At 41.1% G+C, this 27,589-nt stretch overlaps 2 protein-coding genes across 3 annotated transcripts in view; one reads left to right on the top strand and one right to left on the bottom strand.

The window, feature by feature from the left end:
• Positions 1-240: 240 nt before the first annotated feature.
• Positions 241-21,752, top strand: get4 (guided entry of tail-anchored proteins factor 4). The gene is made up of 9 exons (XM_084322579.1): positions 241-392; positions 1,261-1,339; positions 2,815-2,896; positions 10,165-10,314; positions 11,366-11,504; positions 12,206-12,346; positions 12,452-12,527; positions 14,574-14,646; positions 17,941-21,752. Exons 1-9 carry the CDS (start codon positions 247-249, stop codon positions 18,027-18,029), a joined length of 975 nt encoding a protein of 324 aa, XP_084178705.1. The 5' UTR covers positions 241-246; the 3' UTR covers positions 18,030-21,752.
• A 210-nt stretch (positions 21,753-21,962) lies between these two features.
• The window catches only part of vps35l (VPS35 endosomal protein sorting factor like), a gene marked incomplete at its 5' end in the record, with an annotated part of 73,601 nt that continues 67,974 nt past the window's right edge, over positions 21,963-27,589 (bottom strand). For both annotated transcript variants that reach the window (XM_084322615.1, XM_084322616.1), the window contains 2 exons: positions 21,963-23,332; positions 24,492-24,638. In XM_084322615.1, the coding sequence (XP_084178741.1) occupies positions 23,234-23,332; positions 24,492-24,638 (246 nt within the window). In that variant the 3' untranslated portion in view covers positions 21,963-23,233. The remainder of the gene's footprint in view (positions 23,333-24,491; positions 24,639-27,589) is intronic.

Here is a 27,589-nt window from a genome sequence, read left to right as displayed (position 1 = left end):
AATCAATCAATCAAGCTCCGTTGGGCAACGGCTCTGCAGATATACCCTACTAATATCTGGTTGCTCTGCAGATATACCCTACTAATATCTGGTTGCTCTGCAGATATACCCTACTCTCTGGTTGCTCTGCAGATATACCCTACTCTCTGGTTGCTCTGCAGATATACCCTACTCTCTGGTTGCTCTGCAGATATACCCTACTCTCTGGTTGGGCAGCGAGAGAAGCTCAGAGCTGCTGAACAAACAATGATGTCGGAGCAGGAGGCCCTCAGGTGCTCCTCCAGTGCGAGGAATCGCGGAGGAGTGCAGCGCGTCGAAGGCAAACTACGAGCCAGCGTAGAAAAGGGAGATTACTATGAAGCGCATCAAATGTATAGGACCTTATTTTTTAGGTAAGAATTGTCTCGTCGCCGCTGTGGCCTCGGCGACATTCTCATTTGGGCTTTTTTGAAGGCCTGTCTGTTCCAGATCTTTCTGCTTGTCAACCTTGCTTTCATCACTATTGCTTTATGATTGGTGGAGTTGTACTACCGCCCCACCCACTCGAGTCAGTTCTTCAGTTTGTTTGGGTCGTTTCACGCGTCAATCTTTTTAAAGGCACAACATTGGATAGCTAGTATCTTTGGCTAGCTAGCTTAGCGTTACGTATTATAGTAGCAATAAGCTAACCCCGATGCTAACGGTGGCTAAGTTACCCAGAAGGTTAAGAGACCCTTCACGTCAATGAACTTACCGAACTAGTTTGACGCTGTGGTATTATGAGTAATGTATCGAGTACATTTGGGGCACCGTTCAGCGTACATGGTCACATTCCCTAACCAATCGGGTTTGTCGTAACCAGTTTAGTTAGCTTGCTGGCTAGCTAGCTGGTAACGGCGCAGTGGGTGTATGTTTTTCTCGTGCTAGCTAACTTCTACTAAAGGCAGTGTAGCTGCTGTGTTTCCCTTCCGTTTCTGTGCTCTCTACTGTTTTGTTTGTCAATGTGTTATGTGTCATTATTACACCATGGATCATTAGAAACAGGGGAATAGCCTGAGCCCAGGGGGACCCTGATGTAAACAAGACGAAAGTCTTTCTCTGGTCTGCATTCCCTTAACAATTGTGTGTATTGAGCTGTACTATACTGTACCCATTCTGCAATCTGTTAATAACGTTTTCAATCAATCAATCCCACAGCGAGTTGTTGACAGGGTGCCTTCATCATAACAGCCAACATGTGTCATCATGGTTTCTTATTGTGACACACCTGTGTCCAAACAGGTATATGTCTCAGGCCAAGCACCCAGAGGCCAGGGAGCTGATGTACAATGGCGCAATACTCTTCTTCAGCTATAACCAGGTACATAGTCATAGATCATCACATTGTCTTGACATGGTGTTCTCATTGGACGTTAGTGTCCTGCATTTATATGGTGTGTGAGGTGATAACAGTTGAAGAAGACTGTAGTATAGGTGATTAAACTGTTATATAAAATATATAAACGAGTACTACTGAGTAGTAGTGCTAATCAGATGTATGTACACAGAGTTGTAATATTAATATGTACAGTGATGCATGTATATAAGTGTCATATGCGCCAGCAGTGTAACTACTAGTAAGAGTAGGTAGGGATTATGTATAGTATCTACAGATATGTAAAAATTATTATATGCAGGTATCACTATCTACAGATTATGCGGATACCATATTGGTTGGCAAGGTGCTGCCCAAGGTCTATGAATGAACATCCTCCTCATGTGAGGAGGCTGCAGCCCAGGTCAATAATGCTGTTCAACACGGTATTGAGTTGACTATTGACTGAAGGGGGGGGGGGGGGGGGGGGGGGAGATATGTGCAGCATTGGATTACAGCTCCCAATATTTTATTGACTAAGCAGTAAACGTTTTCAACCCAGCAAGGTTTTCATCAGGCAAGACCCTGATGGGTTGAAATGTTTTTAGTCAATAAAGTCTGCATATCGTTCTCATGAGTGGTATTTCTCTAAGTGGTATTTCTTTGTTTGTTAAAATTGGTGGTCTACATGTTAAAAATAATATCTCTATCTATACTCCGGCAGCCACCTCTTGTATAGATCGTCAGTAACATGGGTCTCACTGTCCCTCCACTGCAGTAAACTGAAAATACATGTTCTGGTATCCCTTCCTACTTTATCCAATCAGGAGAGAGAACTCCACACTGAAAAAATTGTCTGACAAATAAAGAAATAAGAACGAGTTTTAATCAAATGTGTCCTTGAAGCAAGTAAAATAATATGCCAGTGCAGTAAGAACAATTTGACTTGGCAAGATTTCTTGAAATAAGTAAAAAAAAAAAAAAATTATATATATATAGGGTTTTCTCTCCTGATTGGATGTTACTGAACCCATGTTACTGACCAAACACTCTATATCAGTGATGGCTGTCGGAATGTAGAGCTATTTAACACTTTTTTTAACAATAAAATACCACTTACATTACCTTTAATGCTAATCACCTGTAATTACATTCACCTGTTGTTTGCGACCAAGATGTCTGCGGTTGAATACTATGAATGGGGAGCTGTAATCCAGGGTCCAGATAATATCTCCTTTCTCCTTCAGTCTTTCTTTACATGTACTATTGTCCCGCACCTGGCCTCAAAACAGGTTGGGTGTGCACACAGCTACAGTATTGACAGTGTGTACACAGTTTGTTAGCATAACACTTAATTGGCGTGTGGATCAAGAGGAGGATAAATGTATTAAGGCTTTCATTGCAAGAGTTTTTAGTTTGTTTGTGGCTACACAGCTTTTGAGAAAAGGGAAATAATTGCACTTGGTTACTTTCTTTCACAGCAAAACAGTGCGTCAGATCTGTCCATGTTGGTGTTAGAATCTTTGGAGAAATCTGAGACAAAAGTCGAGGATGACATATTAGGTGAGTGGCCTCTTTCTGCCTGAAACTGTACCTCTGTGGCGAGGCGGCCATAAGACACCTGTAACAGACCTCCTTACGTTATGGTAACAGGGATGATGCGTACGTTGTCTTTAAGTGTAAGTCTTTAAGTGCACACATTTTGGGAACAGAAAGACTGCTGCAATAGTTAAAGGCATACTAAGTAGTTTCAGCCACTAGATGTCAATAGAGTGCCACAGAAACAATGTGGTGTTTAAATTAGATTAACACAGAATTGCAATGCAATGCACAATGGCCCAGGATATACCCCATGCGGCAACCTGGTCGAACCCAGGACTTTGGGACTCTTGCTGTGAGGTGACCGTGTTAACCACTACACCACCATGCAGCCGGTACATAGCTGTACCATCGAACGTTCATATCAAACTAGGCATTGCAGATCAGATATGACTCGAGATCCAGTGATATCTTATCAAAAATGTATCAATGTCATATACAAATGTATCAATATTGTCGGAAACACATTCAACTTTAGGTAGAAAAAGACAAAGTTGACAAGTGACAGAGCTGCCGTTTCTTTTTGAAAACGGGAGCAGAGACGCACAGACTGCACACTGGCAGCTTGTTTATCCAGTCAGGTGCGTTCCATGTAGGGAAATGGCAAGTAGGGAGGGGAGACCTGAGACACAACGTGCACCAGGATTGTTCCATATGACAAGATATATCGTGGGACGAGGGAAAAGCATCCATTGGTGGTTATTGTCATCTATCGTTTCCAACGCTATTGTTGCAAAAAAGCAGCGGAATTGCTTTACGTCAGTATTGTACTTATGTATCACAACTTCGACCCTGACAATAGATCACGCAGCAGCCAGACATTTCTGCTCATAAAAATGAGAAAAGACTTCCAGTGGGTTGAGCCATGACATATCTCCCTATAGATCGGCTGGGGCAAAACTCGACTTCCGTTTCCAAAATGTGCACGTATCTTTATAAGGAAAAACTAAAACAACGGCACATTTTTCCCGGTACTTTACTCTCTGTAATAACAAGTTTATTTTAGTTGTAAAAAATGAAATGCAACATTGTAATTTATTTTGAACATTTTGTTATTTAAGGCGAGACACTGCAGGTGAATAGTCAAATATACTTTTTTTGTTGATTTTGAGATTTTGTTATATTTTGCTTCCTAAACATGTCTTCTATGAAACTAGTGACAATAAAACGTCAATAACACACATTTAGTTGTTTATTTTACATCATTTTGCCTTATTGCATCCATAAATGTGCACATATTTAATGGAGAAGTGCCTCATTTGCATATATAAACATAAATTTCAGAAAACTTGCAATATATTTTTTCTTAGTTTATATGTACATAACAAATTGGGAAAGTTTCATAGTGATATCTATTCAAATATTTTTTGCCTATTAGGGGGTACTACACTGTACTACACTGTTTGTAGCCTGTGTGTAGTTCTGTTCAGTTCAATAACATCATTATTATTATTATTATTATTATTATTATTCAGTTATCAGGCATGTGTTTAGGTTGTCTATTACTAATGGTTTGATTAGGTATTGTGTTAGTAAATATCTGTTTAAAAAAAAAAGGTATGGCATTTTACAATACAGAACTTTGAAGGCGTTTTCCCAAAAATGAGTTTTACAAGTTTTTCCTCATACTCTGAGCCAGAAATCTCCACTTCAGTAGCACACACATACACCAAACCATCCAGTTCTATTCATATCTATGTTCTGAAGGTATTTACAGAAGGGTTTGTTGATATCGCATTCATACCCTGATTTATATCACATTTTATTCCTAAAAACATGGCGAAATATGGAATTTTACCATAAAAATTGACTGAATGGAGTATTTTCTGATTTATGGAGTGATAAAAAGAGATATCCAAAATCCCCTCTGTAATAACCTTTGGCTCTAATATGTCAACAAAATGAAACTATAATTTTGAAAATGGCTTTATCCAATGTTCAGATTTCTGTCCTGGAATTATATGCAAATTAGTGCATATTTAAGTAGAGCATGCCTCATTTGCATATTTAAACATAATTTCAGAAAACTTGTAATACAAAAAAGTCTTGTCTTAATATAAGTAATCAACTGGGGAAGTTTCATTGTGATATCTATTAGTTAATTTTTTTTACCCTATTCACCTGCAGTGTCTCCCCTTAATGTTGTAACACGCCTAACAAAATATATTGCATGATCGTGTATTATATTTTTAAATGTTTAAAATATCAACATTATCTGGCTATCCTCAGTAAATATGATCAAACTCCTCTGACCTCGTCTGGTCTTTTTAAAGACCCAAGAGACGAGACAGTAATATATATATTTGTGGAAAAGGCTCCCTCTCATCTAGTAATATTACACTCTTGTACTAATGATGAATAGTTTTAATGATGAATAGTTTTATTTTCGGTCTTTGTTTACAGATAAATCAAAAACACGAGTGGACTTTCAAAAGGAAAAGAAAAAAAGAAAAAAATCACAAATGTACATACCGCTATTCAAAGTAAGCTCACACACAAAATCCAAACTCAATGACCGAAAAAAGGAATAGGCTGAAGCACATGCTTATTTTTGCCTATCCTTTACAATTCTTAAAAACTAAATATACTTTAATATAAGAAAGAAAAATTTAAAATATGCTGCAAGATATAATTTAGTTTTCTTTTTCTTTAAGAGAAAAAAGAAAAGAGAAAATAAATCTTTGATGTTTTACTCAAAACTGTACTCCTGAATTATTTTATCCTTCAGGGCCTTTTTACATCTCCCCTGAGAGGTACACAACTTCAACCCGTCACTAAGACTATTCCACAATTTAACTCCCAAAATTGAACACATCTAGCTTTTACATTAGTTCTTACCTTTTTATATGTTTTAAGAATACACAACCCTCTTAAATTATACTTTCCTTCTCTTGGTTGAAAGAGACATTGAATACAAGCTGGTAGGTTCTTACTCTTAGCATGAAAAATTATCTCCAAGGTTTTTATGTAAACCATATCTACAAATTTTTATGTGCAGGACTTTATGAATAATGGATTTGTCGATTCAAGATAACTAGCTTTATTTATTATTCTAATAGCTTTTGTCTGTAGTTTAATAATAGGATCTATATTTGTTTTATAAACATTCCCCCAGACCTCAACACAATATGACATGTATGGCACCACAAGTGAAAAATACAATATATGCAAACATTTCTGGTTTAACAGCTCCCTTGTTTTGTATAGAATGCCAACAGATTTGGCTAATTTACCTTTGATATATTGTATATGTGGCTTCCAACAGAGTTTGTGATCTATAATCACACCTAAGAATTTTGTTTCATATGCTCTTTCAATTTCGGTTCCATTTAAATTCAGTTTAATTTCACAGTGGTTCCATTTAAATTCAGTTTAATTTCACAGTTTAGTTTAGTTTAGTTTATTCGGATTCAGTTGGTAGGAACACCACCAAATACCATACATTTTGTTTTGTTTTCATTAAGAGACAACTTATTCCTATCAAACCATTTCTTTAACTTTATCAATTCCCTTTCTACTGTTTTCAATAATTCTTATTGTCCTCCCCCGAACAAAGTAAATTAGTATCATCAGCTAACGTAACAATTTAAAAAATATTCGATACTGTAAAAATATCATTTAAATAATGTATAAATAATTTGGGTCCCAATACGGAACCCTGTGGAACACAAGTTACTCTTCTAAGATGTGATTCTGTATTATTAATATTTACATATTGAAACCTATTATCTAGATAACTTCTTAACCAATGATGAGTAACACCTCTTATTCCATACCGTTCCATACTAAACACGTAAAGGTACTGAAATGTGGTACCGTTTGATCTAGTGCAAATCGGTACCCCAGTACCGATGTGTAATTATTAGGTCGGTACCCTTAAAAGTACAGAGTTCGGTACCCGACCCTAGTCCTATGAATGATGATGAGCGTATAAAAAGAAAGCGGCTCTGTTCACAATGGGCCTCATTCAACAATACTCTCTTATTATCTTTCTTATATTCTTGCTTACCTGTCTGTTAAGAGAACAATAAGAAAAGCCACCGCCACATTCATCAAGCCGTTCTTAATGTCGAAATCTGTGTTTACCCAGGAGATTTGCATGATGAGCGTGCACGTGGCGTCATTAGCGTGCAATCAGTGTTGATATGACGAACGCAACACTGCGTATACGTACTGTATAGTGTGAAATAAATCGTTCCAGCAAAGTAGGCTTTGTCAATACTGAACGACTGGCTGCCACTGCACGCTTGTCAAGAACCAATCGCGCAATATACAGATATATATATATGCCGCTGATCCTATGCTCTCTCCTTTCAGAGAGAGATGACCGGTGACAGATCCGGTATTTCCGAATCTATATGGGCAGCCAGCATCTAACTGTTCTAACAGCAATATATAATCCATTTCAGAAGCAGAACGCACGCAATAAGTTATAATAATAATAATAATTATTGAAAAGTTCTGGGTTTATAAAGTCAAATTTGGGGGTACTGTATTTGGGGGCAATTGACCAATGGTTTGCTTTCAACCCATGAACTCCTTCCTCTCTCACCATTTAATATATATATTTTTATTATATATACTAAAACTGTATTGTATTATATTGTTTGTTTTGTAAAGTGTCTTTGAGAATTATCCACTTTTTCTCCCATTTTGTATTTTTCTCCCATCCCAATTTTCGTATCGTCCAATTCAACCCTCCCCTGTCTTTGAACGCTGTTTCATGCCTCCCACAAGCCGGCTGCAATGTGGACTAAGTCATACATAGCACGAGTCCCCTCCGATACTCGAGGTAACAGCAGTCTCATCTTTCCACCTGCGCAGCTCAATCTTTCAGCGTCGGTCGTCTGGGCTTTGGAGGGGCCCCCGCCCCCGTCGCTTCCTGATTCTACTGCGCAGGCGTACCAACCGACCTGTAGGAGTCGCTGTCCACAACGCCCGATCCCCACCCATCAGTTTCCCTCACCCTAATACTGCCAATGTGTATTAGTGCGGACGACCAGCTAAACTGAAAGCAATGTGGAGCGCTGGGCTCGAACAGGGAGGCTTAGCTGTTCGAGCCCAGTCTCCAGTATTCGTGGTGAGCGCCTTGCCCACTGCACCACGTAGCCGCCCAATGGTAGGCTTTTAAAAAATGTTTCTCATCTGGGTAAGAGTTTCTTATCTGGGTAAGAGTGCTCTCGACCACTCTTAGAATTTGGTCTTGCCTAGGGCGGCTGGGTGGCGCAGTGGGCAATGCGCTCGCCACTAACGCAGGAGATGCTGGTATCGAGCCCAGCTCTCTGCGTTGCTTCCGGCTTGGCCGGCCGTCATACTAACACAATTGGCAGTGTTAGAGGGTGGGAAAGCCGGTGGGTGGGGATTGGACGTTGTGGACAGCGACTCCTACAGGTCGGTTGGGTGACGCCTGTACAGCAGAAACAGGAAGGAAGTATCGGGGGGCAGCGTGAGCCTCCCACGCGTTACTCCTCGCCACAGAGTTCGAGCTGTCTGGTGAAAAGATGCGACAGGCTGCCTCCTCGTCAGGGGAGGAAACTAACTTTTTGGCTTACCAGCCAACTGGCGAGTATCTGATTTTTTTTACCAGCCAAACAGATTTTTTACCAGACAAAAAAAATCGCTAATTGTGATAATTACTTCTTTGTATGTCAAGCCGCGTCAATGTTGTGTATGCATCTGGGTAGGCACACTGTGCCTTTAAGACAGCACGGTGGTCTTACGACAGTGCTGTGAAGTACCGTCAAATGTTGTGGTAACGTCAATTGGGTTGGTGTGCTGTTGTGCACAGTGCACTGGTTGAGCTAGCCCCTTTCGTGACTGCGATGTGCAAGCCAGGGGCTTTTGAGCATGAAATAAAATGTCTAACCTTACGTCGTAGTCGGGTGCTTTTTTGGAAACATTATAGGCATAACAGATACACCTAGCTGGCTGCTTTGAGCTCACGGGGCTAACGTTAGCTAGCAAGCAGCTATAGCTAAAACGCTAACTAGAAGCTAACCACTGTATACAGTTCCAGTAGACTAACATTACACCTCTGTGATTTAAATGTGTCCTTAGTAACTTATACTCGAGGGTTGTACTAGGGTTGGATGCAGTTCCCCGTTGGTCAGTCTGTCTGTTTTCCATCTTCTGCTGTGTTTAACGTTATCTGTTTGCGAGTGCTCCTGATGGCTAGCCTAGTACCGCGGGACTTTTATTATTATATGTCCGCGGGTTGGCCAGTAGTGCGCAAACGTTTATTAAACATTATATGTCCGCGGGTGGTCTTGTGCAGTGCTCTCGTGGCACTGTCAACTAAAGCGAACACTCAGAAGACACGCACCGTTTGCCAGTGCAGTGATTGCAGAATGTTTTATTTTTTTGTATACTCGCCAGCAGGGGAGGAAACTAACTTTTTGGCTTACCAGCCAACTGGCGGGTATCTGATTTTTTTTACCAGCCAAACGTAAAAAATACTAGCATTTGGCCAGTAAAGTGGCCTAATTTCCTCCCCTGCTCCTCGTGTACCGGAGGGGACACGTGATGCAAGGCTTCTATCCTCACTACAGCCGACCAGTCTATCCTCACTACAGCCGACCAGTGGGAGGCATAGTCTAGCAACGTTCGAGACGGAGGAGGGGAGAATTGGAATTACGAAATTGGGATGGGAGAAAAATAGAAAAATAAGGAGAAAAAGTGGATAAAAAAAAATATTTGGTCTTGCCTGAGAGAAGAGCAACAATAAGAAAATATTGCTGAATCCCAGGTAAGAACAAAATAAGAGGAAAGGCTAGTTAAGAACGAAATCTGTTTTAATATCGCTTCATGAATGAGGCCCAATGCCCCTATCTAGTGGGGGGTAAACTCTTTGAGACACTTCCCTATGGCAGGAGGCTGCGGTGCATCAGGGCCAAAACCTCACGCCACAAGAACAGTTGCACAATACTGCTCAATTGCACAGCCCTGCTACATATTCTATTCCACTGTATTTTTTATTCAAATTTAGTGTCTACTACATCCTGCACAATTGTACATCCCTTTCCTATATTCTATTTTATTGTACTTTTATATATATTCTGTTTTATTTTATTCTACTATGATTGTCTGTTAATGTTGATGCACCAAATGACCAAAACAAATTCTATGTATGTGCAAACTTATTTGGCAATAATAAAGACCTTTCTTATTCTGAATTGATGCAGCTTCCTCTGAGTTGTATTCAGTGGTTGACTGACTTGTGTTTGTATCTGCAGAGCATCTGGCTAAGTTGTTCAGCTTGATGGACCCCAACTCTCCGGAGAGGGTAGCGTTCGTGTCCAGAGCCCTCAAGTGGTCCACAGGAGGCTCAGGCAAACTGGGACACCCCAAACTACACCAACGGCTGGCTCTCACTTTGTGGAAAGGTGGTGTATCAGCGGCAGCATGAGCGTTCCTTTTTTTTCCTTTTCTTTTCGAAAAATAAAATATTCGGATCGTATAAACTTGATGAAAAATGTATTATATCTGGGGTGCATTCCAAAAAAACATCCCTTCCATGGTCCCCCCCCCCCCCCCCCCCCCCCCCCCCCCGAGGAGGTAAATGTAGGAGATCACTCCGTCATCTCGCGTCATTATCCTATGTAAAGAATGGGGTGTAAAACACCTGCGCATGTTAAAACATGTCCGCACTAGCGAAAAGAGTGGATAGATGGCGCTGTGTGTTCATATGATGGAGCACTTTAAGACACAGGCATGCTTGGCTTCACTGAGGCGTCCGCAGTCGGTCCTCAATGATAATAAATAGTTGTTATGAAGGCTTTATTTCTTTTTGACAATGGATCATAGCCTTCTCGTCTAAGGCGACCACGTGGAAAGTAAGAATATAAGACATTTTATTCCCCTCTAGAAATAAATCAGAAAAAGGGGCGTTGTCTTATTTTCTGGGGGCCAAGGCGTTTAAATGTCATTATGCATTCACAACAACAGATCGTGCCAAACGAGAGTTCCCCAAGCGAGTCGCCGCCTTTCTCTCGGTCTCTCCCTCATGCGACCTGCATTGACGGGTGCATCAAACGACTGTCGAGCAGACCAGAAATATGATGTTACAGAGTATAATATTAACAGAGAAAAACATGCCACAGTCTGCAAAGCGGTCACTTCCGGGAGATTATTTTCTTTATAAAAAGGGGCAGTTCACCCAAAAATAAAACAACAGCATATAGGTTTGGTGTGATTTGGCTAGATTTGGACACGTCTGCTGTCACTCCAGTACTGGAGCTGAATGACACTCGGTCTCACAGAGGAATCGAGGGGCGAGACGCGAGGGAGAAGGCGTGAGCAACACACGGCAACCCTTTGGAATGGACACCCCAGTGTTTTTCACCGGCGTCTTTCTGAAACGACAACTGCCCGTGACCGCGGCACGTCCGAGGTGGACGTCGTCCTGTAACCCTGTTTCAACTCTTCTGCCCCCAGAACAAAACTACAGCGAGTCTCGCTACCACTTCCTGCACTCGTCCGACGGGGAGGGCTGTGCCCAGATGCTGGTGGAGTACTCGGCCTCGCGGGGCTTCCGCAGCGAGGTCGACATGTTTGTGGCGCAGGCCGTCCTACAGTGAGTGAACCCCCTCCTCTTCCCTGTTTCACCCCCCCTTCCCTGTCTCACCCCCCCTTCCCTGTCTCACCCCCTCTCCTCTTCCTTCTCACCCCCCCTCCTCTTCCCTGTCTCTTTCACCCCCTCCTACCCTGTCTCACCCCCCTCTCCTCTTCCCTGCCTCTCATCCCCTCCCCTGTCTCCCCCCCTCCCCTGTCTCACCCCCCCTCCCCATCCCTGTCATCTGTGCAAGACAACACAACTTTATTATCCTCACAGGGAAAATGCCATGGTCCCTTTGTTCCTCGAACTGCAGTCGTATCAGTTTTCATACCATCTCTGTCAGCTGGATCTGTGTATGATCTCTTCCTGTCTCTCTCGTTATCCTCTCTGTCTTCTCTCCTTCTTACCCTTCATTATCTGGCCTTTACCATCTCCACTTTCTTCCTCACTCTGCTCTACTCTACTCTGCTCTCCTCTATTCTGCTCTACTCTGCTCTACTCTATTCTGCTCTACTCTATTCCACTGCTCTACTATATGCTACTCTACTCTGCTCTACTCTATTCTACTCTGCTCTACTCTATTCTGCTCTACTATATTCTGCTCTGTTCTATTCTACTGTATTGTGTTCTACTGTACTCTACTCTGCTGTTATCTACTTTGTTCTACTCTACTCCTTTTTCAATCCCACCTCATGGCATCTTCTCCCCCCCCCCCTCAGGTTCCTCTGTCTAAAGAACAAAGGCAGTGCGTCTGTGGTGTTCAGCACCTACACAGAGAAGCACCCGTCGATAGAGAAGGGCCCTCCCTTCGTTCAGCCTCTCCTCAACTTCATCTGGTTTCTGCTGCTGGCAGTGGACGGGTAAGGAGGCCGGCTTCTCCCAGCGCCACTCGGCTCATGTTTCACCATCTCTAATGCACAGAGGATGATTTCTCGTGACTCGTTTGTTTACATTCCTCCTCCCAGGGGTAAATTAACAGTGTTCACTGTGCTATGTGAGCAGTATCAGCCTTCCTTGAAGAGGGACCCTATGTATAATGAGGTGAGATCAGGGGTTTTCTTTTGTCAAATGCTGGGTTAGAAATGGAATCCAATCAATCACAAGTTGCCTCAGGGGGAATATGAGAATAAAGACCAGGTGGAGGTTGATTAGACTATTAGTCACGTTGTTCATGTAAACACGACCTGTTTAAATGACGTTCATGTAAACCTCCAATGCGTTTTCAGTCTCTAATGAGACCAGGGAACCTTTTCAGCAAATATATGATGCGTGTCAAAGAGACAAGCGAGTGGTTTATCTGTTTTCCACAGATATACGTGTTAACCTCCCAGAACTGTTGAAAATGTTTGAAGGAGCCTATATGATTGACAGGTGGGAAAACGGACAAAGAAAATAAGCTAAGACATTCCTTTATTGATCCCCTTGGGGAAATTAGGGCGTCATAGCAGCATGGGCGGACGCCGGTACAGGTAATAGTAGAAAGACAAAAATATAGGCAATACAATTTGATCTTAACACTTTAATCGCCATGGGTTAAATTCATAATTTACCATCCCTCGCCAGCTCTATTTGTCTATGGAGAAGTTCCCCTTCTTTGCAGGGCTATAACTTTTTAAATTCTATTGCCACATTGCCATTATTATGGCCCATTCAATGTCCTATATGTATTGTTCAGGGTGTAGCAACGTTAAACTTTTTCATTCACATATTCATACTAAAATATGGTCTAAAGTATAAGTATGTTTTTATCGTTTTCTGCAGCTTTCTTCAGAACGTGATTTATAGCCCTAAATGCATTATATTGATGATCAAATACAGTTTGGTAGGAATCTGTGCGAGATGAAAAATGTCAACTGGACGTACTTCTAGAATGATCTACGTATGATCTGATGATGACCGGATGGGCGGGGGATCGTTTATAATTCCGTGGGCAGCGTTAGATGATTCATCCAGAGTGGGTCATATGTTCATCATAGCAGTTTATATGGAATACGTTAGAAAATAACGCTGAATCTTACCGTATGTTCCTCGCGCCGTTGGACGATCAGCGTGGAGTAGACCGTTTTCGATTATGGGATGTTGATCCTGATGAACCATTTCCAGGTTGTATAATACTATATACGTCCAAATAACGTTGTTTATTGAGTTAGGGCGAGCGATTGATCATCCAGTGTGTTGAGATGGAGTCCGGCTACCGATCGCGAGTGCCCGGAGCACATATGGATGAGCACTTCCTGTTTGGCGCGCTCCCACCAGATGGCGCTCTCGAACCGTTAGACAGTTGAGTGGAGCTCACCAGTACATCTCAGGGCTCCGGAAAGGAAATATGATTTCGATGACAGATTTTTGAAATATTGACATCAAAGACGAGTTACGGCGTCTTCGGCAGAATGAGCATGGCTAGGAATTACGTCTTAACTCGTCCCCGGCGATCATAGTGTTAATATAAAAAATATGAGAAAAATAAACAGTGTAAACAAAGATGCAATAAAGAATTAGAATTTGATTCAAATCCAGATGGATTATCTGCTTCTTATATAAGAAAGTGGCCCGGCCCGTTCGCAGAAGTCTCGGTCGCAAACAGGTGACCCGAATCTGATTTATTTCCCTCATATGTGAGTCAGATCTGATCTTCTCACAACAGTGTGAACAGCACCATCACATTGAATCTGATCTTTTCAATTCTGATTCGGGTCACTTTCATATGTGGTCCTAAATCAGATACAGGTCTGATTTTCTGCTACACGACCTCAGACTGAACATGCGACTTTCATGCAACTTTTACGTCACTCTAGATCGATATTTGTTTTATGTCCATCTTCTTTATTGTTCATTTGCGCATGCAGGTCAGTTCAGGAGCAGTGACCGGTTCACACTGGAATCTGATATTGGGCCACATTTAAAAAAATAATGTGAACAGCCAAACAAAAACAAAATCTGATCTGAGGAATAAATCAGAATTGAGCTCTAAGGCTTGCAGTGTGAACATAGCCATTGTCTCTGGTAAAACCAGAGGAAGGTGTTTGAAGACTAACTTGTCTTGTTTTTCCTTCCCTGCGTGTCTCTCCTGTCTTCTGGTCCAATCAGTATCTTGATAGAATAGGACAAGTCTTCTTCGGAGTGCCGCCCAAACAGTCCTCGTCATATGGCGGACTGCTAGGTGAGTGCTTGTGTGTTATTACAAGACTGTGATTGTAGATGAGAACTATTGTATTGCACTGCACTAGTGCACTATTTTACTCTGTATTCTATGCAAATGTATGTCTATTTTATTGCACTGCTCTTATTCTGTCTATTTTTACACTCATTCTATGTCTGCACTTTATGCATTGCATTTATTTTGGGACCTGTGCAGGAACCCTTCTAGGGGTTGGACATTTTAACACAAATCTATCACAATCCTTTCAATCTTTATTTTTTAAAATAATTTCTCATAGATTTAAATGACAGAAATCCATTAATGTTCAGGGAGGTTTTCATATCGATTCTCTGCCTGTCTATAATTATGCCAACTTCATGCTCATTTGATGCCTATGTCTATTTTGTGTCTACATCACTGCTGTGAAACACTTTGGGCTGCAATTCTTGTATGAAAGGTGCTATACAAATAAAGACCACAGACCAAGCCGGAGGTACCGCTGACGGTGGGAATCGAACCCAAGTCTCTGCGGTGGAGTGCTAGCACCACTACACCACCCAGCCCACCCTGGCGTTTTGTCTTTACACTGTCGGTTGTGTTTTAATGGAGGAAAATGATTCTATCTCGGCAGTCTTTATCCCGTGACCCCAAGCTAACGGTCTTGGTCAATGATCAGTAGAGTAGAAGTAACTGAGTTACCATACAATATACTATACAATATACTAATATACAATATACTATAGTGCAAAGCCGAAATGGGATGAGGTACAATTTACAGTAAGGTGTAATGAGGTATGGGTTGTAGTGCAAATTCTTTACCAATAAATATAAAGTGTATTTAGGTGTTCTAAAGTGGGTAAAGTGGGTGCTGCAGTGAGTTGTTTGTTTAAAGTGAGTGTGTGCTTGTGGATGTGTGTGCTGTGAGTGCATTTGATGGTTGTTACATAGTGTTATTGTTCGTTGAGCATCCTGATGGCCTGGGGATAGAAGCTTCTTCTGAGTCTTTCTGTGCTTGCCATGAGACTCCGGTATCGCTTGCCTGACCGCAGCAGTTCAAAGAGGCAGTTGTTTGGGTGGCTGGAGTCTTTGATAATTCTCTTAGCCTTACCCATGCACCGCTTGTTGTAAATGTTCTGGAGAGTGGGAAGCCCCCCTCCAATTGTGAGTTCGGCTGAACGGGCCACTCTCTGTAGTCTGCTACGGTCTTGTGCGGTGCTATTCCCAAACCAGGAGGTGATATTGCCAGTCAGGATGCTCTCTATTGTACATGAGTAGAAGTTCTTAACACATTGGCGACCACGGTTTGCAGTGTAATATGGTTCTGGACGACCAGGGTTTGTCAACAAACCGATGTACTTTCTAACAGCTATATATATACTTTATAGTATTGCTATCTGTCCATTCTCATTGTCACTTGAGTGCATAAACCGTGCCTTCATAATGGCTTAAAGAAAATAAAAATCCATCGGTTGGTTGTCATTTTATAGCGTCGTGAATATAAGCTTTATCGCAGTTTTCGTCTTTTTTCTGGGAAGCTAGATATGAGGCTAAAGGCTAGTCACGTTATATCAAACGCCATTTCTGTTGTATATATACGAATGAAATAAAACAAACTGCTTAGCATCCGGACTATTACAGAGCATCTATGGATGAAATGGGGGCGGCGGGGGACGCCGATTAATATTATTGATTAGCAATACAGTGTGCGTTCAAGTAGCCACATTCAACTGATCGATCGCTTGCGTGTTAGAACAATGTCCAATCCGGCTGTAATTTGGGTGAATAGTATCCTACCGTCAGCCCATGTGATCGCCGGCAGCATTTCGTCATTATTCATCGGAATCTGGTAGATCGATATGTCCATTGGCTGATCATAAATCCCATTAGTCCAGGCTGAAATCTGCGTTCGGTAACGTGATCAAAGATGGAGGATGTTCGGCTGGGATCCAGGCTCATATGAACCGCCCCTAGACAATAAATTTTTTTTCCCCATTCGGCCTCAATGATACTGCAGTGGGAGCGATGGCGCCCCTAAGATGATCTGGCCGGTATTGCATGTTTCGGAAATCAAATATGCGGGTAGATCCTGCAAGTCGATCGGGGACGTTAATACCGTTATTAATATGGAATAAAACAATAACAACTTGCCACGAGTTAACTCGTGGCTCTGGTCCTCAACGGGTGGAATCGAAACACGAGTTAACTCGTGGCTGGTCCTTAAAGTGTTAAGGATCTTCTGACTGACTTGGAACTTCCTTAGGCGCCTGAGGAAGTAGAGGCGTTGTCGTGCCTTCTTCACAACACTGTCAATGTGTGTGGTCCATGTCAAGTATGGTTTATAACTGGGATTCAGTGTGGGTTGTTAAAAATGAAGATTGGGGGGTGGCGCAGTGGGCAAGGCGCTCGCCACTAACGCAGGAGATGCTGGGTTCGAGCCCAGCTCTCGGCGTTGCTACCAGCTTGGCTGGTCGTTCATACTAACACAATTGGCAGTGTTAGGGGTGGGAAAGCTGGTGGGTGGGGATTGGACGTTGTGGACAGCGACTCCTACGGGTCGGTTGGTGCGCCTGTACAGCAGAATCAGGAAGCATCGGGGGCAGCGTGAGCCTCCCACACGTTACTCCTCGCCACTGAGAGATCACGCTGTACACATGAAAAGATGCGACAGCTGCCTCCTCGTGTACCGGAGGGGACACGTGATGCAAGGCTTGGTCCTCACTGCAGCCGACCAGTGGGAGGCATAGTCTAGCAACGTTCGAGACAGGGGAGGGGAGAATTGGCGAGGCGAAATTGGGATGGGAGAAAAATAAGGAGAAAAAGTGGATACAAAAAAAATTAAGATTGGGGTGGATCCCCAGTATCGACGGAACATTGTGAAAAGGGGTAATGAATCGTTCACTAGGGGTGGGGCAATACGAGTAACTACTGATATTTGGCCCTCTAACTGTAATGTCATGATGCACGATATCTGTGATAATTGATATATTGCAGGATATTTTTACGATACATCACGATATCTGTAACTGAAGCAGAAAAAATACCCATAAAAAGGCAAAAAGCAGGAATTATGTATTCACAGAATTTACATAAGCTTATCAGATTATTTAGTGTGCATCACAAACTGGGCAATTGTGAAACAATGTACAGCAAATTGCACAGTGCCTCCTTAACACACACGGACCACAACTTTATTATTATTAACTATTAATTACCTCCCCAACGGAAAACTTTGTTACCATCTGCAATAAAAAGATATATACATCACCCCCCCCCACACACGCATATTCACGTATCTTGTCTCCGCCTCCACGCCAGGTAACCTGCTGAACAGCTTGATGGGACCAGGTGAGGAAGAGGAGGGTGAAGAAGCACAGGAGGACAGCAGCCCCATAGAGCTGGACTGAGAACCCCTGGAGTAGAGGACGAGAGAGGACAAGGACGGAGGACGAGAACAGAGGACGAGCCCCCACCTCGGCTCCTGTGGCGGGGGGGGGGGGGGTTGAGGTCTCAGAGGTGTGCTGTCTCCACCCCCTCCCCTCCCCACACAGAGTTCCCCTCCCCACACCGAGAACCCCCTCCCGAATCCCAAACTTCAAAAACCCGCCCCCCCACCACAATACACCCCCTCCCCCTCAAACCATCCAATCAGAATCCAGAACATCAGGCTGCCAAAAGTAACCCCTCACACCACTGCCTGCGCCAAAACTCTGAGTTGCTGTTGTTATTACTATAATTATTATTATACATTTATTATACATATTTTCTTTTGGGTTTTAAACAATTATTTTTTTTTGGTTCTTTTTGGATATTTTTCCTCTCTCTCTCTCTGTGCATAGGGTCTTAGGAAGAAGGACGGCTATGCTTGAAATCCTTTTTATTTTATGATCCTTTGTTCATCTCCATGGACGGTGAGAAAAAACTAGGTGGTCGCTCAGCACTCCGTCAATACTTCACTTTTCAGCCGTGATCTTCATCGATCCACACAGCGGCCTGATGCGGGCTCTTTGGAAGAACCACCCCTTTTTACGTTTTGTAGGGAGGAGGAGGAGGAGGAGGGGTCCTGGGTATCTCCACAGCGTCATTTAACTAGAGATTGATTGTCACAAGCAAACTTGTAATCCATTATAAATGTTCAATAATAATCGTAACCGATGTGGAAGTTCCCGGTGCTGGTGGACAGATATTCAAGATGTTGGATACCGGCCGCCCCCCCGACCTCTGTGCTCGATGATAATCTTTGCGAGAGGAGCGACGGGAGGTTGCATGGCATTCATCCCACATGTGGGATGCGTTCGCGAACGTGAAACTGCTGGAAATGTCGTGGAAAGGAATGTAGACCTCAGCCGATCTGCTGAAAGCACTCGTTAGGGAGGGAGATCTACCGTTTCTGTCGCTGTAACCTGCTAAACGCAACCCCCAATCGGAGGCTTTTGTTTAATTGAACAGAAGAAATTGCCGCCCACCAGCCTCATGTCTGGGATCAAACATGCTCATTGATTGGCTCACTGATGCTGCTGAGATTAACTACTTTGGTGTCGAAATTTGGCATAGAGCGACCGCACTTTCCAATACCTGATAGTATCGAAGCAATTCGATTGATACCATAAAAGTATCACATTTCGATACCCAGCCCTAGGTAGGTAAGATTAGAGATCATTAGTCTCGTTCTATGTGGCGTTATACATGTCTTTTGACAATACTAGGCAGCGTTTCACCTCCCCCCAAATCAGAAACTGGACCAGCTTGACCATTACTCACTCGTTAACCGTACACGAGGCCGGTAATGTGTTTGTTCACGTCAGTACGACCGGTTGGGTATGTCCATATTCGCTTTTGTGTTAGCGTGTGCGCGTTTGTCTTGACGAATGTACATGGCATGCTCATGTGAATGCAACCTGTTCAGTTTAGTCTTCGATTAACCAATGCTCCTCTCCTATTCTTCAGTTTGGAAGCTCCAAGCTGGACATTTTTGCCTTTTTTTTTTTTTTTTTAAGAACACAACAAGGAATTATTAAACCTGCATCCTGGAACTCTCCCTGCACAGAAATGTATTGTCTCTATATCCAGGAGTGTTAACCAATATTACCTGTTTTCTGGTATGTAAGTGTCTGTCTGTCTGTCGGTATCAAAACACAAGGGGGATTCTCTGGCTTAAAGAATTACACTGGTTTTTCAAGTTGTACCTTTTTGACATTCTGCCCGTACTCCTTCACATTGTTCAAAGTCGTCGACTGATTCCGTTTGTCTCTTAAAGTCGATGTTCGGAGACGTACAGGCTTCGTAGGGTGGTTTTGGGAGGAGGGGGTGCGATGCCGCTTGAGGAATTCACGTTGGGTAACCAACTCTTTGTCAAGCGAGCGCTCCGCAAATCTCATCTCTGGGTTCCGCGGGGGGGAAAACGATGATAGCCGAGATGTCTATGATGTCGAGTTTAGGATCTCAAAGTGTAAATTTGTTTTCTTTTTACTATTTAATTCCTTATGAGGAAGCTTACTAGCACTGGCTCAATGCACTACTAGTGCTTCAAGACAAAAAGACTAGATAGCATTGAGCTCTGAATGTACAGCCCTACTGTGTTTGCATTCTGTGTACTGATGGTGTGTTTAGAAAATACTGAATATTAGACCCCAGTGATGGAACATCTCACCTAGAATTCACACTTGAGGGCCTCACCAGAGATATTTGACGAACGCTCAATATGGAACAACTCGAGTAGACGTTATCACGTTTTCTTGTTCATGCCCCCCCCCTTTAGCAATATGAATTCAGCAATTAAAGATGCTTGAAGTGGTATTTGTTGGTTAAAATAAGTGTTGAATATATTCCGACAGCCATTACTGAGTCTGGACAGTAACATGGGTCCCCTAGTCCAGTGGTTCCCAAAGTCGGGGTCGCGACCCAAAGGTGAGCCGCGAGCAGCCACGGGAGGGCCGTGAGATGATTAAAAAAATAATAAAAAAAATTCAGGCCACTGAACTTAGAAGCAGGCCAGGACAGTGTTTCTAGTTGTATTCTAAAATTATATTATATTCTATTGTATTCTAAAATGTGACTATATGGTTTTATATTAACTTAATAAATAAACAAAAAATCTACTTATTTCAACGAACATTTCAAACTAAATAACAGATTATGCACATAAAACGCTGAAAACAACCGAAGCAACAATAGTATTTTAATGAGGCTATTATTATTATCATCATTATTTTGCAACAAGTTAGCCCTCACATAAATAGCACATATAAATGAATAACTAACTTGAACTAACTTAATAGGATTGAAGTGATATTTGGCTAAAAAAATCGGTTGCCTGGCAAAAAAAAAGCCTGACAATGTGCATTGGGCCGCGGCTCTCTGACGCCTTATTTTCTGGGTCCCGGCCTGAAAAGTTTGGGAACCCCTGCCCTAGTCCCTCCGCTCTGCAGTATCCCGGTCCATTTGATCCAATCAGGAGAGAGAACCCTCTATTTTGCATACTGCACTGGTATATTATCTTACTTGTTTCAAGCACTTAACTAGTTTTTGTCAGACCATTTTTACAGTGTGTAGTTCTCTCTCCTGATTGGTTAAAGTGGGAACGGGGTACCAGAAAATTTATTTTGTGTTTACTGCAGAGTGGAGACCAATGTTTGTGACCAGATATATCAGTAATGGCCGTTGGAATGTAGAGTAATTATTTTAACAAAGAAATACCACTTACATCACATTACGTCGTTTCCTTTTTGGACGTGTCGATGGTGAGTGTCATCTGGATTCTGGGAGCCTGTGTTACATCCCTTAGGTCTTAGAAATGAAAAGAGTGTGACCAAAGGCTTTGAGTTCTCCTTCTCTCTTTCTCTCCCCCTCTCTACGAGCCAGCGTGTCGTTGTCGGACATCATCATAACATTGGTTTTGCTTTAGTTTTTGATAATTTTCATTTGAATGCTAATGGGGGTGTTTTTGCCTTTTCAATGATTCACTAATTGAGTAAATAAACACAACTGATGAGAATTTCCTCTCCTTCGCTGTCTCTGCACGTCGTTCTATCTGTTGGGATGTCTGAAATGGAATAAGGATGACTACTGGCAGGAGGTTCTAACGCAAGCACAGGAAAAACCTGTGAGATGTGAAACCCCACAGTTCAAACTGCAGGCAAATAAAACCAGTATTGGAGTAACAACTGTACTTATTTGAGTATGTCTGAATGAATGCGTACCTCTGGTGTCCTTTGGGTGATTGTTGCTTTGATTTTTCACCTGAAAGTGGTGAAAATGTAATAACACACAAGGAGCAGAAAGGGTTAATTTTAACTATTTATTCATACATAATTTACCAAAGAAATGTTAGTAAAGGATAAATGAAGAGAAGTTGATTCTTTGATATAAATGAACAGACGGTCAAAAGAGAAAATGGCATATGACTGATATACAAAACTATAATAGCCTTGAACAACCTCTAGAATATTATAATTGGCTTGGGATGACCTAGAATATTATAATAGCCTTGAACAACCTCTAGAATGTTATAATTGGCTTGGGACGACCTAGAATATTATAATAGCCTTGAACAACCTCTAGAATATTATAATTGGCTTGGGACGACCTAGAATATTACAATAGCCTTGGGACAACCTCTAGAATATTATAATAGCCTTGGGACAACCTCTAGAATATTATAATAGACTTGGGACGACCTCTAGAATATTATAATAGACTTGGGACGACCTCTAGAATATTATAATAGCCTTGGGACAACCTCTAGAATATTATAATAGCCTTGGGACAACCTCTAGAATATTATAATAGACTTGGGACAACCTCTAGAATATTATAATAGACTTGGGACGACCTCTAGAATATTATAATAGGCTTGGGACAACCTCTAGATTATTATAATAGCCTTGGACGACCTTTCATACAGGGTCTGTCCCTTCTGCATTTTGGCCACAAGTCTGGCTGGGTTATTCGGCTGCCATCTACAGTACGTACGGTAACGTCTCAATTAGACAACGTAACAAACACTAGTCTGGCTTAGAAGTGCTGTAGTCACACAGGCCAGTGGGCTGGTGAGAACGTCCATCCCTGCCAGCAGCACTGGACGAGCAGGGAGTAGAGTGTTTTTGTGCTGAGTTACGAAATGGCAATTGTAATCTGTCTAGTCGTGGCCTCGTGATGGAACATCGACTGCACCATGAGGCATAATGCACAAGCAAACAGGACATGGCTATTAGCAGTCTGTCCTATCGATATTAAGCTGATGCTTCGAGTGCATGGTTGTAAAAACCAGAGATCGTTGGTATATTTTCACATCTTGACAGTACATATGGTTCCTACTTCAAGGCATATTTACAGGCCTACTGTATGGTTCCTAATTCAAGGCGTTAAACACCAGAGTGAATGTATTGCCATAATTTTCAATCCACAAACTCATTAACTCAAACAAGGACCATTTCCAATTTGTTCACATTGCCATGTGCTGCAGAGATAAAGAACACCTGGGGTTGCCTCTAATCATTCCTACAGCGCTGCAAGTAAGTTTTTAAGTGAAAGCGTGTCCTTGGCATCGGATGAAGGTCGTTACTCGAGGCGTGTGACGCAGCGGAGTGAGAAGGAGACGGCAGACCGAGGCTCATGTGCGGGACTGCAGCGTCAGCCTCTGGACCATGTCTGAGACGTGAGCCATGTCGGGCTGCTGGCCCTGGTGCTTGATGAACTCCAGAGTCCGAACCTGGAGAACACAGATATGCGCTTATCGAGAGGTGTATATGTGTATCATGTGCCGAGCGTTAGAGTAGGGCTGTAACTAAAGGAATTACATTAAAATAAATAAATAAAAACAAGTAAGGCTGTAACTAAAGGAATTACATTAAAATAAATAAATAAAAACAAGTAAGGCTGTAACTAAAGGAATTACATTAAAATAAATAAATAAAAACAAGTAAGGCTGTAACTAAAGGAATTACATTAAAATAAATAAATAAAAACAAGTAAGGCTGTAACTAAAGGAATTACATTAAAATAAATAAATAAAAACAAGTAAGGCTGTAACGAAAGGAATTACATTAAAATAAATAGATAAAAACAAGTAAGGCTGTAACTAAAGGAATTACATTAAAATAAATAGATAAAAACAAGTAGGGCTGTAACTAAAGGAATTACATAAAAATAAATAAATAAAAACAAGTAACGCTGTAACTAAAGGAATTACATTAAAATAAATAGATAAAAACAAGTAAGGCTGTAACTAAAGGAATTACATTAAAATAAATAACGGAATTACATTAAAATAAATAGATAAAAACAAGTAAGGCTGTAACTAAAGGAATTACATTAATATAAATAGATACAAATAAGTAGGGCTGTAACTAAAGGAATTACATTAAAATAAATAAATAAAAACAAGTAAGGCTGTAACTAAAGGAATTACATTAAAATAAATAAATAAAAACAAGTAAGGCTGTAACTAAAGGAATTACATTTAAATAAATAAATAAAAACAAGTAAGGCTGTAACTAAAGGAATTACATTAAAATAAATAGATAAAAACAAGTAGGGCTGTAACTAAAGGAATTACATTAAAATAAATAGATAAAAACAAGTAGGGCTGTAACTAAAGAAATTACATTAACACAAATAAATAAAAACAAGTAGGGCTGTCCTCCACTAAAGAAATAACAAATAAATTAAAACAAGTAGGGCTGTAACTAAAGAAATGAAAATTAAATAAATAGAAAAATAAATAAAAACAAGTAGGGCTGTCACTAAAGAAATGAAAAAATGAATTAAATAAATAACAGAATAGACTTTATTGTCATAACCTTCTTACTGTCTTTTTACTATTATGTACCTTATACTACTAGGATAGGATGTGTGTTGTTTGAACTCACGGAGGTGCGCGTGTCGCAGTAGCCGTGCTTGTGGCTGAGGTTCCAGAGGTTGACCGCTAGCTGGTTGAGCTTGTTGTTCCTCAGGTCACCGTGGGCCAGCAGACAGCCAAACAGAGAGAAGGCCAGGGCACCCTGACGCCGTACCCCCTGGAGAGAGGGAGTGACCATGGTCAAGAGACACAGACATCATATATAGACCATGGTCAAGAGACACAGACATCATATATAGACCATGGTCGATGGTCAAGAGACACAGACAGATATATAGACGATGGTCAAGAGCAGTACTGTCTATCTGTATGTCATGTATGTCATATATGTTATGATGAATTGAAAATGGGGGACCCTGATGTAAACAAGACGAAAGTCTTTCTCTGGTCTGCATCCCCTTAACAATTGTATGTATTGAGCTGTACTGTACTGTACCCATTCTGCAATCTGTTAATAAACTTTTCAATCAATCAGACACAGACATAATATATAGACGATGGTCGATGGTCAAGAGACACAGACATCATATATAGACGATGGTCAAGAGACACAGACATCATATATAGACGATGGTCAAGAGACACAGATATTATATATAGACGATGGTCGATACAGATATTCTATATAGACGATGGTCGATAGACACAGATATGATATATATATAGACGATGGTCGATAGACAGATATATAGACGATGGTCGATAGACAGATATTATATATAGACGATGGTCGATACACAGATATTATATATAGATGATAGTCGATACACAGATATTATATATAGACGATGGTCGATACACATATATATAGATGATAGTCGATACACAGATATTATATATAAACGATGGTCGATAGACACAGATATTATATATAGACGATGGTCGATTGACACAGATATTATATATAGACGATGGTCGATTGACACAGATATTATATATAGATGATGGTCAATACACAGATATTATATATAGACGATAGTCGATACACAGATATTATATATAGATGATGGTCGATAGACACAGATATTATATATAGACGATGGTCGATAGACACATATTATATATATATAGATGATGGTCGATAGACACAAATATTATATATAGATGATGGTAGATAGACAGATATTATATATAGACGATGGTCGATAGACAGATATTATATATAGACGATGGTCGATAGATACAGATATTATATATAGACGATGGTCGATAGACACAGACATCATATATAGACGATGGTCGATAGACAGATATTATATATAGACGATGGTCGATAGACAGATATTATATATAGACGATGGTCGATAGACAGATATTATATATAGACGATGGTCGATAGACAGATATTATATATAGACAATGGTCGATAGATACAGATATTATATATAGACGATGGTCGATAGACACAGACATCATATATAGACGATGGTCGATAGACAGATATTATATATAGACAATGGTCAATAGACAGATATTATATATAGACGATGGTCGATAGACACAGATATATATAGACGATGGTCGATAGACACAGGCATCATATATAGACAATGGTCGATAGACATGGGGTAAGCAGATGGAAAGACAGGATGATATACAAATAGAATGAGAGGACATTGGAGATGGTCAAAAAAATCGGGAGGGTGATTTAGTAAACACTATACTGTTATCTGTTATTGTGATTATGAAGTTTGTGTACATTTGTAATTTGTCTGTTCTGTTATCATCAACCTGAAGGGACTGCAGATGGAAATTAAGCCTCTGGCTATAATCCGACACATTTACATGAAAATTTTCATCAATACGTACTGTCCCTATTTTAAATACATCTAAAAGAAATACTTGAAAAAACTATATATATATATGTATCATGGGGCACTACTAGTATATCTAGCGTGTAGCTAGTTGTGGCTCATGGTACATAGTAGGGGTGGGATTGGGAATCACCAGTTTCATCACGATACGATATCGATTCTTTGGACAACGATACGATATTTGCAGATATCACAAAGTCTGCCACGATACGATACGATTCGATTCAGGTGCCTGCGATCAATATGAGACGATATTATGTGCCCATTTAACACAATCAGTCACATTTAGATCAACTAAAAAAAGGCTATGGAAATATCAATTGACGTTTTTATTTTTGAGCTCTTCCAGACATTTAAATGAAAAACAATCTATTGTTTTTAATACAAATAGACCTCCTGTTCACTGTAAAGTGCCACGTTTTTATATATTGAGCTTTAAACTTTAAGTAAAATGTTTTGGAACTCGCAACACACAACCTAAAACCCCTCCCTCTCCCAAACTGTTCCTACAATTGTTTTAGTTGCATGATGATCATGAATACATTTATTATGTATTCATGTTTAAATATCAACATTATCTGTCCATCCTCAGTAAATAATATCAATATAATAATACTCCTGACTTCATCTGGTATTGTCAAATGCACACACAGAATGCCCCTCCCCCAGTCCCCACACAGAAAGGCAGAATGCCGCCGCACCCCCCCCCCCCCCCCCCCTCCTCCCCCAGTCCCCTCTCCTGTTCTCTCACGGTTAGCTGCTTAGCTTAAGCAGCTAACGTAACGTTAATTTAGGTCTGCCCATGCGACGTGGGCATAAAGGAATGGCGACGATGCAAAGCCTGTTAGATGCATTTGACCCGTTGCGGGGGAAAAACTGCATAGACTTATATCGGGTCGCAAAATAGGCGCTCTGTAGCCCTGTTCTGCTGTACAGAGCTACACTGCGTTTCAGTGGATGGATGGATACGACTCGCCGGATTTTCAAAATAAAAGTATCGCAATATGAATCGATCTTTTTACGTTGCATCGATCCCATTTGATTATTGATAATAGATTGATATATCGATCTGGATCGATGTATCGTCCCACCCCTAGTACATAGTATGCATATAGTAGGTAGTAGTGCTAGCTACAAGCTAGACACAGGTAGTTCCCTTTGGTGTCAATAAGGATGCTAGCAAGATATTTTAATTCCCCCTCAATTTGACGAGTATCCAGTGAAGAAAAGGAATAGTAACATAATAATATCCAATGGAAATTCTGCTGACTTCATGTATCAATTCACCCTAACA

Source organism: Notolepis coatsorum (genome assembly GCF_963971535.1).
Source record: "Notolepis coatsorum genome assembly, chromosome: 10".
Lineage (NCBI taxonomy): Eukaryota > Metazoa > Chordata > Actinopteri > Aulopiformes > Paralepididae > Notolepis > Notolepis coatsorum.
This window is presented reverse-complemented; position numbering and strand designations above follow the sequence as displayed.

What these genes read in the sequence shown, in the direction of transcription:
- get4 (XM_084322579.1), top strand. Translation starts at nt 247, where the DNA reads ATGATGTCGGAGCAGGAGGCCCTCAGGTGCTCCTCCAGTGCGAGGAAT. An exon ending in TATAGGACCTTATTTTTTAG is followed by an intron (nt 393 to 1,260) that starts GTAAGAATTGTC and finishes GTGTCCAAACAG; the next exon opens with GTATATGTCTCAGGCCAAGC. An exon ending in AGTCGAGGATGACATATTAG is followed by an intron (nt 2,897 to 10,164) that starts GTGAGTGGCCTC and finishes TTGTATCTGCAG; the next exon opens with AGCATCTGGCTAAGTTGTTC.